Source organism: Branchiostoma belcheri, unplaced genomic scaffold (genome assembly GCF_001625305.1).
Source record: "Branchiostoma belcheri isolate BF01 breed outbred unplaced genomic scaffold, Haploidv18h27 scaffold174, whole genome shotgun sequence".
NCBI classification, from domain to species: Eukaryota; Metazoa; Chordata; class Leptocardii; order Amphioxiformes; family Branchiostomatidae; genus Branchiostoma; species Branchiostoma belcheri.
Genome location: NW_017803202.1, coordinates 108,210 through 125,761, shown reverse-complemented (window position 1 = coordinate 125,761; position 17,552 = coordinate 108,210). Strand labels below are relative to the sequence as shown.

Genomic DNA, 17,552 nt, shown 5'->3' with positions numbered 1-17,552 from the left:
CACTAGATGGTCTCTGTTAGGGGTGAACCATTGTTTATTGAGTCTGAAGGACACCGGTGAGCTCAGGCTGTCACTGCTTGCCTGGTAGCTGCTTTCAATTACTGACTCTTAGGCACAGTGGGCTTGTACAGTAGATAGAAATTCTATAGAGGAGCCAAAAATTGAGAACAAACAACTTGTACAAGTTTGCTTACATCATTTTATATGCTAGATGGATGACTCAACTGTACAGTGTACATCAACAAGTGGATTTCTGTACTAATTTAATGAACCACTAATTTTCTTTCTAATATTGTACATTTAGCACCATACTAATAAATAAAAATAATACTGACATTGTGACAGTAGTAGATTCTATCTTATGACAAGTCATTCTGCTGGATTTTTATCATAATTATTTTAACAAAAGATGAATTAGAAAATTAGAAGGTGAAAAATTGATGATACAATTCAAGCATTAAATTTCATACCTAAAAAATGTACTACAAAATGCAGGTTATTTAGTGTTGGTAACACACAGCAAGGGTTTGAAGCAACTACAAACATATTATATATATAGATCATACATTGTTTACAGAGCATTTCTCTGATAGATTGTAGATTACGAAGTACACAAAGATGACAAGCAGGGTAAGGGAAGGGGTATCTACACAGTGGCACACTGTGCTTCTCATAGTGTTACTGCTACTTTAAGTCCTATTGCCTATGTTACTTCACATATTATTCTCTCAAAGAACATGTAGGCATCTTGTTTCTTCAGACACAGCTTGGCAACTCGTGTAGAGCTCCCCTGCACATTGCTAGACACACACTTAATCTTCCCAATGTCCATCTCATCCACTTCCTCGATGGTCAAAACACTCACCGACCCAAACTCTTCCACCGTGTAGCCCGGTTCGACCTTTTCAGGTGTGACTGTCTTGTTGTTGGCGAGTACCCAGGATATCTTGGGTTTGGGGCATCCCCGAGTCTCGCAGTAGAGCGTGGCGTCCTGTCCCTTCCTCACGACCACGTGTGTCCTGTTCATCTGCATCTTCGGCGCTCCCTGGATCCCCGAGTCCCAAATGAACTTCCCTTGCGTGTTCTTGGGGGTTGTGCATGTTACATTGACCTGGCTTTTGTCTGATCGCCTGTCTAGCACGATTATGAACTGTAGCATGGAGCAGCTACAGTGCCAAGGGTTGTTGCCAAGTCGTAAGTGAGTCACGTAGATCGGCAGCCACCACTGGTTGTGTACCGAAGTCAGCTTGTTGTGGCTGAGATCCACGAGCCCCAGGTAGCTCTGGTGAGCAAACGTGTTCTTGATGCTGGTGATCTGGTTGTTGTTGAGGTAGACTTCCCCCAGGAATGGGTTGTTCGTGAACGCCATTTCGGTGTAGCGGATCCGGTTGTGGCTTAAGTCCAGCGCGTTGAGGTTTGGAGAGTCGTAGAACATGTAGGTGATGTCATTGATGTGATTGTAGGCTAGGTCTAGCACACGCATAAACGGCATGGCCGCAAACGTGTGCTCGATGAACCCGATGTTGTTGTTGCGCAGAAACAAGCTGACAAGGTTGGGAGCTTTGATTTCCTTTGTCAAGTTCCCCAGTCGGTTGTGGCTCAAGTCCAGGATCTCCAAGTGTGTCATCTGGCTAAAGTCGATCTTCAACTCCTGTATCTGGTTACAGCTCACGTTCACAAACTCTACAGCTTTCAAACCCAACATCTCTTTCCCCAGGTACGTCAAGTTATTGTAGTGCATGTGCAGCCACCGCACATTCCGTAGGTTACGGAACGCCTTCCCGATGGTCACAATTCCGTTGTTGTTTAGATGCAGCTCGTCGAGAAAGTGTAGATCGGAGTAAGCATCGTCGAGGTTGGTAATCTTGTTGAAGCTTAGGTCGACGATTTGAAGGCTCACGAGCCCGTCCAACCCGTGGCGTACTGACTGGATGTTGTTGTGGCTGATGTACATCCCGTGGAGGTGCACCAGGTTCTTAAACTCCCCCCGGATGCTGCTGATGTTGTTGTAGTTAATGTTGACCCATCTCAGCTTCTTCATCCTCCTTATTGCCTTGTCCAGGGACTGAATCTTGTTATGTTGAAGATGTAGCTCCTCCAGATTGTCCAATACCGAGAAGGCTGTGGCTATGCTTGAAAGGTGGTTATGACTCAGATCTAACTTCTTAAGGTTGCCAAGGTTCTTAAAGGCTTCATAGATCCAGTACAAGCTGTTATTGCTGAGGTCAAGAACTTTGAGGTCAGTCAGGTCTTCAAAACCGTCCTTAAGGTGGTTGAGCTCGTTGTGGCTGAGGAACAGCCACTTAAGTTTTGACAGCTTCTTTAAGGAACTACCCAAGGAGCCGATCCTGTTGCTTGTGAGGTCCAAGTTTGTAAGGTTGACGTTTCTGCTGAATCCGTTGCCCAAGTTGTTGATGGAGTTGTTTGCTAAGTTCAGGGATTTCAGTCTCTGTAAGTTGTGAAAGGCTGAGCCAAGAGAGTAGACCAGGTTGTGCTCTAGGTGTAAATACTCAAGAGAGGGGAGATGGTGGAACAGACCGTCGATGTAGTCCAACTTGTTGTGGCTTAGATCAAGAACTTGCAGACTCCTTAACTCATGGAAGCAGTAGCGGACAGTGTGGATGTTATTGTGGCTCAGGTCCAGCTCGATCAAGTTTGGCATGTCGTTGAAAACGGCGTGTAGAACAGAGATGTTGTTGTGTCCGAGCTTCAGCCAGCGGATGGGCAGCTGTCCTGTGATGAAGGAGTTACGGACGTGGTCGATCTTGTTGTACCTCAGATCCAGGAACTCCAGCTGTTTCATGGAGTCAAAGTCGCCGTACAAGGCATTAATCTTGTTGTGACTCAGACTCAGCTCTCTGATTGCTCGGTTGTTACTGAAGGCTCCATCAATGTTTTTGATGTCGTTACTCTGCAGATCCAACACCTCCAGCCGTGGCAGGTTGTAGAAAACATTGTGGATGACCACAATCTGGTTGTGGCTGAGGTACAGCTGCTCCAGTTTGTTGTTATGGTGGAAGGCGTACTCCACCGACGTGATGTTGTTGTGCTTTAAGTCTAAAGTCACGAGGTTAGGCATGTTGGGGAAGATGCCCTTTACAGACGTGATGCGATTGTGGTCAGCCATCACTCTCTTAATGCTCCATGTCCCGTTGTGCTTCTTACTGAAGACATTTCCCAGTGTTGACAGCTTGTTGTAGCTCACCTTCAGTTCTTGTAGAAGCGTCATGTCCTCCAATGTTCCATCAATGCTCGTGAGTTTGTTATGGCTGATGTCGATGGCTCGCAGCCTGGTACAGTTCTCCATGGTACCCTCTATAGTGGTGAGGTTATTGTGTGCCAGGATGACAACACTCAGGTACCGTAGATGATTCAGAGTGCCCAGCTGTAGTAGCTCATTGTGGTGTACGTACAACCTTCTTAACTCCGGTACTTCTTTTAAGAATTCGTCAAGCGTGTTGAAGTTGTTGTGTGACAGATCCAACGTCTTGACACCGGGAACCCACTTAAAGATTCCTCGCAAGTCGTTCAGCTCGTTATGGCTGAGGTCAAGTTCGTTTAACTCATGGATGGCAGCAAGAGCGTCCGGGTAGATGTGGACCAAGTTGTTGTGTCGGAGGGAAAGAGAGCGAAGGTACGGTGTCTGGACAAAACTGTTAGGCTGGAGGCCGTTGGTGAGGATGTACTGGGAGAGGGACAGCCAGAGAGTTCTCTGTGGGTATTCGTCCGGCAGGAATAAGATGTCGTAGCCGCGGCAGTCCACGTACACGCCGGAGTCGAACAGCCACTCACACTTACAGGCAATGGGGCAGTACACTGGCTCCACCTCCTGTAGGGGGGTCTCATACCCGGTGAAGTTGGCTGTGGTTTCTTGGGAAACAGCATCGTCAATTGTTGTAAACAGAAGTACAACCAATACCCAGGTACAGGTCATCCACCTGACATGGGATGGTAATATGTGGTGTGGTCTACTGGGTGTTGCCATTGTTGCTGCTGCTTTTGATGGTGTTTTTAATCTTTAGTTTTCTGTGGAAAGAGAGAAAGGAAGATTCAGAATTGATACATTGTATAGAATGGTAGATTGGTAGTCAGGGAATATATCTTAAAGCAGGCCAGACTTAAGTTCTCCCAATGATCATAACAAGGACATTTGTAATGCAGGTTATACATGTGCATTGTTTCATCAGGGAAGGCTCCATTTTCCATTCAAGTTTAATACAGAGGGCCCTACAACTTAGTATAAGATACCTATGGCTGGCCAGTTGTCATGACTGTTTATCTGACTGTGCATCTAGCCAGTAGTCCCTAAATGTATCTAGTGGACAGTCCCTAGTTGTTCTGGATCCCCGGATGTTGTTCAGCCTCCTGGATTTGTATTTGGTAAGCAGTTCCTATGTTGTTCAGGGTCCTGAGTGTTTTTGTTGACATCCCTGTGACAGCCTGATCTCACATGGACTACTAACCCCAGGAACAGGTCATGCTAAGGTAGGCACTGTTTATAAGAACATGGTGAAGGAACTTTATTGGCACAATATGAAGTGCAGCGACTTTCTTAAGGTCAGCTACAAAAATAGAAAATGAATCCTAATGTTCTACTTACTAAACAAGGTGTATATAATTATTGGTAATGTACAGTGTTTTGGCACACAGGCATTTCTGGAGCTATGTTATAACATTTTAACAAACTGCACTGCACAATCACATGTTTTGGACTGACAGGCCCTCCCAAAACCCCCACTTCCCCATTATACAGGGAAGGAAAGTATCAGGAACTTTGATATGGCTTTGACACTAGCGCCAAACCAAACTTCAAACGCATGAACTGTTTTCAGGTCACTACTAAAGCCTGAGTGAAGTCCTGCCAAACCACAGAAACAGGAACCGGTGGAAAGTTGGCAACTTGTTGCAAGCCGGCACTGGCTAGCTTTTTCAGCTGTCAAAACTGGATAGAAACTTTCAGAAGATTTGCTTATTTGAGTGTTGACATTCAATATTTTCTTTGGTATTGTCATGGCAATTTTGACAGTTTTCTTGTTTCTGTGAATGAAGTGAAGAATTCCAAATGAATAGCAAGGGATTTCTAAAAGTTTTATACCTTTCTAAACACATTAAACTAAAATTAGAGCTCAACATTTAAAACTAACTAATTATCAGCAATAAGTAGCTAGACTAACCTGACAACAAGATCTCCAGTTACCCAATTACCAAGGAAAATAATTTGTACCAGATTCTTGGGGAAAGCACAGGTCAGAAATACCCAAAGAAAGCTGGTAGGTCTGAAGAAGTTGGAGTTTAAGTTCCAAGAACTCAAGTCACATGTTGAATGCTGTTATCTTTGACGTATGTCTTCAAGACCATATAATACACACTGTATCTAATAGTATCCAATTAAAAATGATGAATAGACTCTTGGCATACTGTTTGGAACTAATTAATTATCACACTAATTAGCCTCATCAGATAAGAAACACAAACCAATTGCTAAAGAAAACAACTTGATACACCTCATGGGGGGAGGGGAGGGCAGAATTCTCAGAAAGCCACATAGCTGGTATAATAGACCCTTATAAGTTTACAGAAAAAAAAATCAAGAAGTTGGTTTAGAAATTTGCAAGAGACCAGGTCAAAGAGTGTGGTTCTTACCTGTTTGTGCATGAGTGAGAAGACAGTGGATTTGGGTTGTGGGTCCTCCTCACAGCATACTGCTAGACTTGAGCAGTGAGTAGTCAGACCTGTGGGGTTTGTGCAGCACCTCTAGACTGGGGTGACCTGTCAGGAGCACCAAACATGTGGAAAGAGTCTGGTTTCTCAACAAACTACAGACAGGAGAGTGAGACCAGCCCTGGGGGAAGACGGGTGGCTGTGGTCACTGCAGGCACCATGCTGGCAGTCTGGGGAAGTAACTAGAGCCTGTATTAATATACCTTTGGCTCCATAAAATCTGTCTCTGTATCAGATTCTGTATAGCCAGGATAACTGCCCTTTGGCATAACACAACAGCTAATACTGTATTGTATAAAAGGAGAGGGAATAGTTACTGTTTTTACTATGTTTCTTGTAGCTTCCTCTGGTTTCTGAACAAACTTAAATTGAGATCAGCCCTAGGCCCTGGAAGTGAAGGGTTGGCTCTGGTCACTGAGATTTACAAATGTATAAAAGTCTGGGGAAGTCTGATTTAATGTATTTCCCACCCATGTATGGGGAGAGGGAATATATACAAATTTGGGGCCTCGAATAGCATAACTCGAGAAGTCCAGGATGGATGCTAATCGTAATTTTGTATGTATGTTGGTAGGTTTTGAGGAATAACTGGAAATGATCAGATTTGGGTCCCCTGGTGGCTTTTCACAGTACTTCAGCAGAACTTCTGGGTTTGATATCTCTTGTTCTAGAGATGCTATGGTCACAATTTTTCAGTGGTATATAACACGGTCTTGTGATCAGTTGATACTAAATACAGTTGTATGTTTGTTATTTTCTGCAGAATGGACACGACGCTGGTGGATTTCTCAGACATGAGGTGGCAGCGAGGAGACCTGAGCTTCATCTTTAACGGCCACCTCAGACCCAACGTGTCCTTGGTCGTCCTCGACAACGACCTTAAGGTGTTCCAGAGAATACGATGTGAGGTGGGCATCTTCAGTGTTAAATAGATGAAAGGAAATCATGTTAACTGTGTGTATTGTAATACACTTTGTTTCAAAGCAATCAAAAGATAATCAGAACAATTGTTACATTAAGATTTTAGTGCTAGGCTAAAACATTTTGACAGGATATACATGTACATGTTGATACCACAGACTTCATGTATTCACAGTCAGTTTAACTGTGATACCAACTTTTTTCCTCTTTGAACATTGGCTCATTTTATATTACCAAAATCTAGCTCCAAAATTCTCTCTTAGGAACAAGAATACCAGAAACTTGTGTGACACTACCAGTACTTCTTATAAGATGCAAAGAATTAAGTTTATGAAATCTGGAAGCTTTTAACAACTTTGTAGAAGTACAACATGATTCTCAGACTGTCTTGTCCTGATATGTCTGTTCTTTCCCTTCTGCTGGTGGATAAAGTCTGTTTCTTCTGTGGTGAGTCCATCTCCTGACGATGTTGTGTAGTTGTCCTGTTTTTGTCCTGTTGTCATACTGTTGTCCTGTCATTTGCTACCTTGATGCACACAGTATAACTGAATTTTAGAAATTTCCAGTGAACCAGTGGGTACCTCCTACAATGTAGCTTAGAATTTTTACTCATTCCCTTCCAAATGTTTTCTTCAGGATTTCAAGTTTCTACTTGAAAATCCCTCCACCATCTCAATTTCCAGTGTTAGCTCATCTTTAGCTATGGATGTAATTTCTGTGAAATTTCCTTGTTTTACCTTTAATCATAGCACTAATTTTGTTTGTCAACATGACAGAATGACCACTCAGGTAGACAATTTTTTGTGAGTGGGCCAAATGACACGTGGTTACTTGTAAAATTTGAATGTCCCGTTCTTTTCCCTGATTGCCTGTAGGGGACATTATTAATTGTGCAATACATATATATAAAAATTTTTTTAAAATGATACAGTCACCCCAATTATGTTCCCAATGGTTTGTTCCAAATTTTGAATTTCCCGCCCTGTCCCCTGATTGGCTGCAGGAGACAGAGATGGAGATAGAGGAGGAGGTGGATGTGTTGATGAGCAGTGACGTTGTCGCAGCTCAGATGTCCACTAAAGCCATCACCTTCCAACGGGCACAGACAGGATGGGTCTTCAGGGAGGACAAAACGGTACGTCTTAAAGGCACTATCAGTATCAGAATCTTTGGTTTAAGGAATCGTCAGCATCTTAGAAGAGTAACATGAGGAAAGAGCTTATTGGAGTCTCAAAGTCTTATTAGATGGAATTTGAAAACTCAATATGCAGTGGAGATAGTGTGGAAAAAGAGACAACTTTTGTGAGGAATTTGTGTTCAAAGATTGTTTGTGTGTTCACCTTTTTCTGTTGAAATACGCTCAAACTGAGGTTTTAATTTAGTCACAGCACATAATGTCCTTGGTCACAGCTACATGTAGTTGCTGATGCTAGTGTCATCAGGTGTCACAGATATCAAATATAAGGAAACCTGCAAAAGTGACGAATGTTTTGAAATGTCCACAAAATCAATATTGTAGTAAATTTTGATGTCTTCAATCACCTTTATTTTCTGTACTTGAAATTTCCCAGGAGTCAGTGGGTACATTCTCAGCTGACTACTACCATATAGGTGGGATCCTACTGGAGTCTAGGAAAAGGTGGGTCTTCTTTAAATTTGTTTTCTATATGATCCAATACAGCCTTTCAGGAAGATCTAGAATATATATAGAATTCTCTCAACTTTGTCAACACCTACATGAAGGCAGCGGGCAAATTCAATATTGTAGTAAGTTAAACCTCAAGTCCTCAATACAATTCTATCTGGAAAGGATGTCACAACATGCAGCCTTAAAGTTTAAGGAACTTTTTGTTGAAGCTGTTCCTTGATGTTGTTCCTCAGGAGAGAACACCTGTCTGCTGAAGACCTGAAGAAGAACAAGGAGCTGCTGGACAGCCTCAGTCGGGGCTTCTTCGTGGAGAACAGCTGTGATGTGAGAAACAGCCTTCCTGGTTATCGTTGGTTGGTTTTCCTTTAATGCCCACGATCATCATAATGATCATTCTGGCATACTCATTTTCACCTGAGTGAAGTGAGGAAAGTGTATGTTGAATCCCAAGGAGACAAGGTTGGTGACTTGGCAGGATTCGAACCCTGTTGGAGTTAACAATATTGTGTTACCCCCTTGTTTTACCCCCCCCCCCCACAGCAGCCGTGTGTGAGGAGGGAGTCCATCCAGCCCCCACCCCCCTCTCCTGTCAGCTGGGAGGAGTACGTCACTGCACCTTCTGGAAGGTAAGGGGCACTGTTCTAGCCAGCGTTTCCAACTTTTGCCCAATCCGTCATTTTTGACAGACAAAAAACATCTGTAGATTTTGCAACTTATACAGTTTTGACATTAAGTGTTAAATTTTTTTTAAAAAGTTTAAAAACTTCTGAAACAACACAAAAAAGTTCTGTGAAGGGTGATGGGCCCTGATGTTTGTTTACTTGTTTACGTTTATTGTTTGTTATTACAGGTGGCCACACCTGGGCAGACCCATGGTCGTCAAGGAGTCTCGGAAATCTCTCAAGGCAACAGTTGCCATGGTAACTGCTCTTGTCACTTTTTAAAACCTCGTCTGGGACTAACTTAGGGCATGATGTGCCAAAGATGGAATAATATGAATTTTTAACAAGAAAGACAATGCACAAGCAAGGCCACTGCATAATTGTAATACTATATGAAATGACAGAAATGACAGTTCAAGTGTATGATTTGTCCATGACTCCTTACATCATCATAATGGCAAAAAAAGTATCTAACTTCAAGCTACAAAATTGTGGAGTTACTGGTCTTGCTTGTACATGTGCATGTACATATAATTGTATTGTACTCAGACTTAAAGTTTGTATTTTTCTTTCCTTCGCAGAGTGAAGAATTTCCCATCAGACTCGACAGGTAATTTTGTCAAAAATCAAATCTAATGCTTTTAACAGCATTTCAATTTTCATGTTAGTTCTATATGTTTTCTACAATGTAGTTCTAAATTTACAGTATGTACGTAGGATAGGTTAGCATAAAAGCTTGTAGTATTGTTAGTAAAACATTGAACTTTATTCCAACACACAGTTTACAGAGAGATCAAATTTTCAGCAACCACTGTCGCCTTCATCAGTGATTACTACCAACACAGATGAACTTTCATGATAATTATAGTATTGTTGTTTAACCTTGTCTGACCGTTTCCAAAATCATATCCAGTTGCTCAAGTAACTGCTTTTTGGTGTATTGTTGTTTAATACAAATGCATAGTACAATGTATAATATTCAAGCAATAAAGTTTGTTCATGCTTTAATTTCTTCCTGGAAGGAAAGACCCCACTAATGTGTCTCCCCCTGCTGTAGGCTGCTGGATGTTCTGGAGATCATCGCTCCCTTTAAGCACTTCCTGAAGCTGAGGGAGTTCGTGCAGTTGAAGCTGCCCTCTGGGTTCCCTGTCAAGATAGGTCAGTCTTCCCACAATGCTTTGGTCAGCCTCCCCACAATGCTTTGGTCAGCCTTCCCACAATGCTTTGGTCAGCCTTCCCACAATGCTTTGGTCAGTCTGCCCACAATGCTTTGGTCAGCCTTCCCACAATGCTTTGGTCTCTACTACAATTATGAGGGCCTGCCTTGGGGGTAGTGATTACGAATTACGCAAAATTTTCACTGCCAAGTACAACTTATGTTAAATTCTCAGAGCTGATTACAGACAATTACATGCTACAGCAAATGTACTGATTACGAATTACGATGATTTTCGGCGGCTGCCTACGGATTACATTTGTTTTAGGCTAATAAGGCCTGATTATGCCTAACAAAAAAGGGCATGCAGGCCCTCAATTATTACTGTTTTGAAACTGGCCCAGAATATGGAACTTCTGTGATGATGTCATTGCTAGAAGCCATTTCCTGTGTGGTTCTGAGATTCCCCTTATTTAAATGTCCTGTTAGAGGCTCAATAACTGATAAGGAAGGGAGAAAAACACATAACTCAAGAGTCAAACACATGATGCTTTACTGACTCGACAGGAAGTACAGGGACTTTGTATGGTCTTCTACATGTATATACAAGCTAAGTACATGTATGGATGAAGTCATCCTATGTGCAGAATATATGTCAGTGGCAACAATAGACAGGGTGGGACAGTAGACATGGTAGATGAGGATGTATTGTACAAAAATCAGCTGTCTTGTGCCATTAATAATATCAATAGAACTGACCATCAACAAGTATCTAATAGCTGTAACATATAATAGCCTAAAATTTTGCACCAAAGAAATGAATTGACATGTGATGTTGTACAACATTTGCTAACAAGTGCCTGAAGTATTTGGTCCTACAAAATTTCTCATGTTGTCAAGACTCCACTTCATGTTGGAACTGAAGTCAGGTATTAATTTGATACTGCCTAATTGAAGCCAAAACTCCAGTAGGAACAGAGTTTATATCTGAGTAATTGGTGCCCGGAGCAGAGTTATCCACATTCCTGCTGACTCTGATGTGGTTAGGTAGAACTGTGGGGCCCAGACTGTAGGAAAGACATGGTCTTTTGGTGATTACTGAGTGGAGAATGATGACAAACGATCAAAACAACCATGGCAGTGCAGAAAGGTCCTATACATGTAGTTACCAAGTAATTTCATAATCTGTTAAGCCCCCTTTTCATTAGGTAACGATCTACTGAGCTACTGTTGAGTGACCTAACTTGGATTTCTTTCATTGGATTAAATTGCATGGTGATGTAAGTGAGTGATTTCAAACTGACCACAAAACACGCATAAGATAAAATTTTGTTCTTTATCTGTAAAAAGTGTTGAGCAATCTGTCGTTCTGCAATCACAGTCTCTTATATTAGTGGAAGCGTAACAGTAAGGAACTGATGTTTCAAGTGATTTGTTCAAGAATCAGCTGTGATATTTGTCTCTGTTACCAAATTAAGAAAAACCTTGGCAGCTGTTGAACAATTGTCAGGGAGCTGAAAGACACAGAAAGGAATTACCAGTAGTGTTAAGGGAGAAGTCCAAAGGTTGAAAGATGTAAGATGGATGCATAGTGTTACTCTCCAAGCAGAGTTTTGGGTTTTGGGTTATTTTTGGTGTATTTTTAGACTTTTTATCAGGGTTTCTTTTTTGCACTGGAATTTTTCTTTCACCCAACCCAGCTTTCGACTGCTGGCAGAGGTTGGGTTGGGTGAGAGAAAAATTCCAGTACAAAAAAGAAACCCTGATAAAAAAGTCTAAAAACACGCCAAAAATAACCCCAATAGTATAATTTGTTGAGTTTGTAATGATATGCACAGTACAGGTTTGACTGTACATCTGTCATATATGTACTATGTATATATGTATGTAGGTTTGACTGTACATGTACATCTTAATGAAAATTAAAACCTAGTTTTTTTCCGTCGTTTTCAGAAATTCCGGTCCTCCCAACCATCACAGCAAAGATCACGTTTCAGGACTTCCAGGCGAGAGACTCCGATTATTACCCACAATCCTTCTTCCTCATCCCAAACAACTTCAAAGAAGACCCCAACAGGTTCCCTGACTTGTGAACACACCCACGGAGCAGTGGACCTGCCCAACATCTGCCTTGTTCTGCCTCAGTCTCGGCTGGTCCATTTGTGGAAAAGGGGTGGTTGGTGGTAGAATCCTATTTTGTCCTGTATTTTGTTTTTGCAATATGTGTACTTAGTATTTTAAGTCATACGTATACAACATAACAGGAAACTGAATATGCTTATTGTTCTCCTAGTCAAATTTCTTCCAGAAAACATAGAAAGTTGGACCCCAAATTCCACACTAATAGATCTAATCATACTTCAAACGAAATTTAAATCAGTGGTCCAACTAGTCATTATTTTTCTATCCACCTCATATTTGAGATGTAAAAATCACGATCATCAAAATCTGTATCAAAATCACTAATCTATCCAAAATGTGTATTTAACTTACTTGTACTGTACACATCAAATTTTTTATTTAATAATAAATTGGCACCAAATCTATAGCTGGGTGCCAACAGATATTGCTATGTGACTCCTTGGCAAGTGAGCGCAAGGAGCCTTGTAGCAAAACTGATAGTAATCTCCAAGCAGATTTTTTTGTGGACAAAACACTACATTTGGTTATGGGCTGGCCAACTCTAGTGTCTTGCCTCCAAAGAAATTCCTTGGAAATTATAATCTACTATTGTGTTTTCAGGCTGTATTGAGTAGAGTGCAAAAGTTACCTTGTTTAAAGTAAAGTTCTGTATCGGTATAGCTGGTATAACTGCCCTTCAGTGTAACACACCAGCTTTACTGTTTATTATTAATAATAGTAACTGTCTGCTTAGCACATGATACACAGTTGTTATAGCAGACAAAGGGTTAAACACAAGAAGACATTTAAACACAGAGGCCAGCATGACCACAAAGTGCCATGACTTTGTACAGGAAAATATTGTATTGTACAGAGTATATATACAGTATAACTTAACGTTCAACATTATATAGTCACTGTTAAGGATATAGTTATAAGGTTTTAGGAAGTTTCGAAAAAAGCAGGGATTCATCTATTATGTGGTGTGTGTGTACAGTTGGGTGGTGAGTTAGTGGTGGGGGGGTGTCGACTTTCAACCTATTTTGTGCCTACCGTTGCCATGGTGATGGGTGGAATGTTAGATATTGCCTTATATGGAGACAGAGATGACACAGTGGGAAAGGTATAAGGAAACTGCCATTAGGATTTGAATACTGTCAGAAAAGATGACATCACTGCAGCAATATGTCTTTATAAACAACATAAACTAAATACAAAATGAATATTGAAGCAACTGGATAAAAACTGGATAAAAAAAGAGTCAGATGTTTCAGATAGTGTCTGCTATCTTTCAGTGACTGAGAATAGACTAAAGACAAGTGTGACTGGTATATAAATACAGATTCATTCTCATAATTTTATATTTGTCACTTATGAAAGATACAGCATACTGGATACTGGAGTTTTCTTTCACACAACCAAAATATCTCACCTATTAAAGTGCTGATGTTTTGGTGTCTATCAGACACCTTCCTCAGAGCTTCTGACTGGAGTTCTGCTTCTCGCCGCTATATGTAGCCGAATTGTAGGTGGCACTAATAGCTTTTGCATCAGCACTTAGGTGAGATATTTTGGTTGTGTAAAAGAAAACTCCTGTATCCTATGCTTTACCAACCTGATGAAACTATTTTCAGAAGGATAGTAGATGCTATTTGAAATGTCTGACTATTTAAAGAAATTTATCCAGTTGTTTAATTCAGTTGTATTACATAATGTTCTACCTGATGTCTAACATTGATGTATATATACTGTGCATCTATTGTATGTAAGTTTACGACACCAAAATCTAACTTTTTAAAGGTCCCATATCCAAATCCGTATGTAGGTATAAGTAAAAGTAGTGCAACCTTCATTAATTTGAGGGAAAGCAGTTGGTAGTCTTTAAAAAAAGTTAGAAAGTCCAGACTTTAAGCTTTGTTTCTAAGATGAAATGTAAAAGTATGGTAAACTAAAAGCAATCAAAATGTACCTGAAAGGACTAAACCCATATAATATTCAAGATAGGTAAATTAATAAGAAGACTTGCATTGGTATTTAGAAACGCATGTTCCAAATGAATTCGAAGTCTTTCATCCAACACTCTCTTCAACTTGTGAAGACAAAAATCACAGCAAACCCCTTCACTGTTCTTATATATCCAGGCACAAATTTGATAAGAAAGACATATAATGTAGATTATTGGGGGCAATTTAACCTGTTGATGATAAACTCTTTAAGAAACTTTAGAATTTGATAAAAAAGTTTATCTGAAAGATTTTTACTGTTGAACATGACTGTGAGACTATCGTACCACTTACGTTTAGAGAAAGACTGTATGAATATACATTGTACATGTACATGTGTAGCCTCCGTAGCAGGCTTATAGAACTGGGGGTTTGATGGTTTTCGGCTGTTTTCTGATTAGCCCAGTTCTAAAAAAACGGGGGTAATTCAACCAGGCCAGCTATGTTGTCTATATGCAATCAGAAAATAGCACATAAAAGCTCCCAAAGACCCTGAAGACCCCCAAAACCCCCAGTTTTTGGCATGCTATGGAGGCTAGTACATGTGTGCATCTCTACATTCAATTCCCATGGCATTATGTCATGTATCTACCTCAGAGAGGAATTCATATTGATGTGTCCTGGCCTTGATAGCAGGCTCTATGAGGTTGGGTTTTGGGGAGCTTTTTTCTTAGGCCACACACAAATTAACTTCCTTGGTTTCCGGACATTTTAAGGTGAAAATATAGCAATCCAATAGCCTGGGTGCCATCCTATTTGTATGCCGGAGCTCCCATACTTGCTCCCTAAGAAATATTGTATGGGAGCCCCGGCATACAAATTGGATGGTACCCAGGCTAGCAATCCCAGCATCACAAAAGCAAAGGACAGGGAGGAAAATTTGAATATGTTTATATTCACTCCATAAGACTGACTGTAGCAAGACAAACCTTGGGCTTAGGATTTGTTTTATTATTTTTTCCAGTTATAAGCAAATTCAATTTCAAATCTAAGAACCTAAAACAAGTTCAATTCGTTTAACCCTATAGAATGAGTCTTTTTTAAAATAGACTAGTTCAATGCAAGGCCCATGCAACCACTTCTCGGCATTGAACCAGAAAGATGAGAGAAACATGGCTATGTCAAGAGATGGTGGTGAATGTTTGATTTGAAAGTCTGTAGATTGTAGGTTGGCGGGAAAAGTTAAAATTGAAACAGAAATCAAGTACTGATCTCAACCTGATACACCCTCCTAAAAGTGTTATAAGCTCCCCAAAGCCTGACTCTTAGAGCCTGCCAAATTAGGTTTGGAGATACCAATGTAGAATTTAACTATGAGCCTATGTAAGCCTACATGTGCATCATTTGGCATGTCGATTCCTGTCTGTGCTAATCTAGAATAAGAATGTTGTTCGCATCATTTTGACTTTAATTTAACACAAGGCGTTGTCTACTTGTTTTGTTCTTCGAGATGCTTGTATTTATTTTTACTGCCAGGTCATTATTTCAGTCTTGTACCATGAAATGGGAAAATTTATCAAAATTCAAAATTTTATGTTTTATTTGGGATGTTTTGTTCTGACTTCAATGTAATTTATGCTGACGTTTGTAAATGTATTATATACTTAATTAAGCTTGTCTTTCTCCTAAATTTGAAGCTCTGCCAGTTTTCTTCAAATTTGTGTTTTGTTTTGGCAGTTTTGGTCATCATCATTTTACTCTGAGTTGATGTAATTTTTTGCAAATTCATGAATTATGTGTATGTAAATATAATATGCAATTTTGCTTCTTTGTGGAATGGAAAAGTTGTTAACTAGAAGCCCTGCCAATTTTCTTTCTACTCCAAACGATTTTTCCACACCAAAATTAATGGAAAAGTTAATTAGAATGTGTGATGGTGACATAACTTCTGACCAATGATTTCATCAGGCATCAAAGCTGAGTTATTGGTACCTAAGGGGGCTTAACATTTTAACATGTAACTGGTTTTAAGAGCTCAGGGGGCTTGTTATGTGAAGTTCACCTTTAGATACAGCATTGTTTTCAACTTATTGTTGGGTAAAAGTCAAATATGTACATTTTGAAGGGTTATATCAGCAATAAAAGGAGAAAAGAGTAAATGCGTGTGCTGGTGCTTTCAAAAGTAGTGAGTGCGTCATTTAGTCTGCATTTCATCATCATTTAGGTCTTTTATTAAATTTACAAAATTAAGGTAACCGTTATGAATGGATTTGAATCAGAAAGTACTTTTCCAAAGCCTTCCATATCGTTTCATAGCCTCAAAATGATACAACGGTGTAAAAGCGCCGCCTAACGGAATAAATGTAGAATGCAGTATGAGTAACATTCCTATGGCGGTTATGCACGGTATTCATAAAGCGCCGCTCAGTGGCGGATGAAGGTACTGCAACCACGGGCCTCCATCTCCCAACGTCACAACCGGACTGCACCTGACCGTGACACGGTCTCAATTTAGCGCCGCCCAGTGTCGGCTGCAGGTACTGCAGCCACTTAACTTTCTCCACCGCCACAATCAGGCTGTTCTGATCTACTTATTCATTCTCATCTACCGTCAAAGTCAACACGCACCTAACCGTTAGGCGGACATAACTTGTACTATTTGGGTAATCAAGGAATAAAAAAAGACGACCGAAAGTTAACCTGTTTACCACCAGTCAGCGAAACTACGTAGCCACTGCTCGTTTTGCGGAGTCGTAGTCTCACGTAGTCGAGTTTATTTGCGGGAAAATGTGACGCTAAACGGCGGACTCACTCCTCTGGCCATGTGGACCATATTTTGGCCGAATTCTACTATCTGAAATCCCCATAAAAAGGCCTGTTGGAGGCTACGATTTGTGGAAGGTTTTCCAGTCACGGTCAGGAGGAAAGTGGGTGCAGTACCTTCAACCGCCACTGAGCGGCGCTAAATTGAGACCGTGTCGCGGTCAGGTGCAGTCCGATTGTGACGGTGGGAAGTGTAGGCCAGTGGGTGCAGTACCTTCAACCGCCACTGGGCGGCGCTAAATTAAGACCGTGGAGCGGTCAGGTGCAGCCCGTTTATAACGATAGATGGAGAAAAATGGAAGATATACAGTATAATACACTGAAGAGAATGCAGCGTGGCCATATAACAGGAAGCAAAAGGACTACTATGCTAATATGGACTGTTAGAAAAAGCGAAGTGTTGTGCAGTTATCTATGTTGTTGGATAATGTTAATGACTGTGCTAATTTTGATACTAAAACAGTCATCTTGTGCTTCACAGTACGTGCGAAATACCGCGACATTATATACATGTATCAGGTGCCACTGTGGGGTCATGTCAAAGGTTAGAAAGTTCG

General features: G+C 40.8%; 2 protein-coding genes across 3 annotated transcripts; one reads left to right on the top strand and one right to left on the bottom strand.

Annotated features, from left to right (window-relative positions):
- Nucleotides 1-650: 650 nt before the first annotated feature.
- Nucleotides 651-3,985, bottom strand: LOC109467027 (toll-like receptor 7). Its single transcript, XM_019764921.1, has one exon. It carries the CDS (start codon nucleotides 3,983-3,985, stop codon nucleotides 704-706), a length of 3,282 nt encoding a protein of 1,093 aa, XP_019620480.1. The 3' UTR covers nucleotides 651-703.
- A 2,493-nt stretch (nucleotides 3,986-6,478) lies between these two features.
- LOC109467055 (ankyrin repeat domain-containing protein 13C-like) lies at nucleotides 6,479-12,424 on the top strand. Of its 2 annotated transcripts, none has more exons than XM_019764957.1 (9): nucleotides 6,479-6,629; nucleotides 7,646-7,777; nucleotides 8,214-8,281; nucleotides 8,524-8,614; nucleotides 8,831-8,916; nucleotides 9,141-9,210; nucleotides 9,534-9,562; nucleotides 10,010-10,110; nucleotides 12,062-12,424. In XM_019764957.1, exons 1-9 carry the CDS (start codon nucleotides 6,486-6,488, stop codon nucleotides 12,199-12,201), a joined length of 861 nt encoding a protein of 286 aa, XP_019620516.1. In that variant the 5' UTR covers nucleotides 6,479-6,485; the 3' UTR covers nucleotides 12,202-12,424. The 2 variants fall into 2 exon arrangements, with proteins under 2 accessions (XP_019620516.1, XP_019620517.1); XM_019764958.1 differs by having other exon boundaries at nucleotides 8,834-8,916; nucleotides 12,062-12,420.
- Nucleotides 12,425-17,552: the final 5,128 nt, after the last annotated feature.

Excerpts from the sequence above, each read along its gene's own strand:
- LOC109467055 (XM_019764957.1), top strand. The coding sequence starts at position 6,486 with ATGGACACGACGCTGGTGGATTTCTCAGACATGAGGTGGCAGCGAGGA. Across the intron at positions 6,630-7,645 it reads TCCAGAGAATACGATGTGAG|GAGACAGAGATGGAGATAGA; the intron begins GTGGGCATCTTC and ends GATTGGCTGCAG. Across the intron at positions 7,778-8,213 it reads TCTTCAGGGAGGACAAAACG|GAGTCAGTGGGTACATTCTC; the intron begins GTACGTCTTAAA and ends GAAATTTCCCAG.
- LOC109467027 (XM_019764921.1), bottom strand. The coding sequence starts at position 3,985 with ATGGCAACACCCAGTAGACCACACCACATATTACCATCCCATGTCAGG.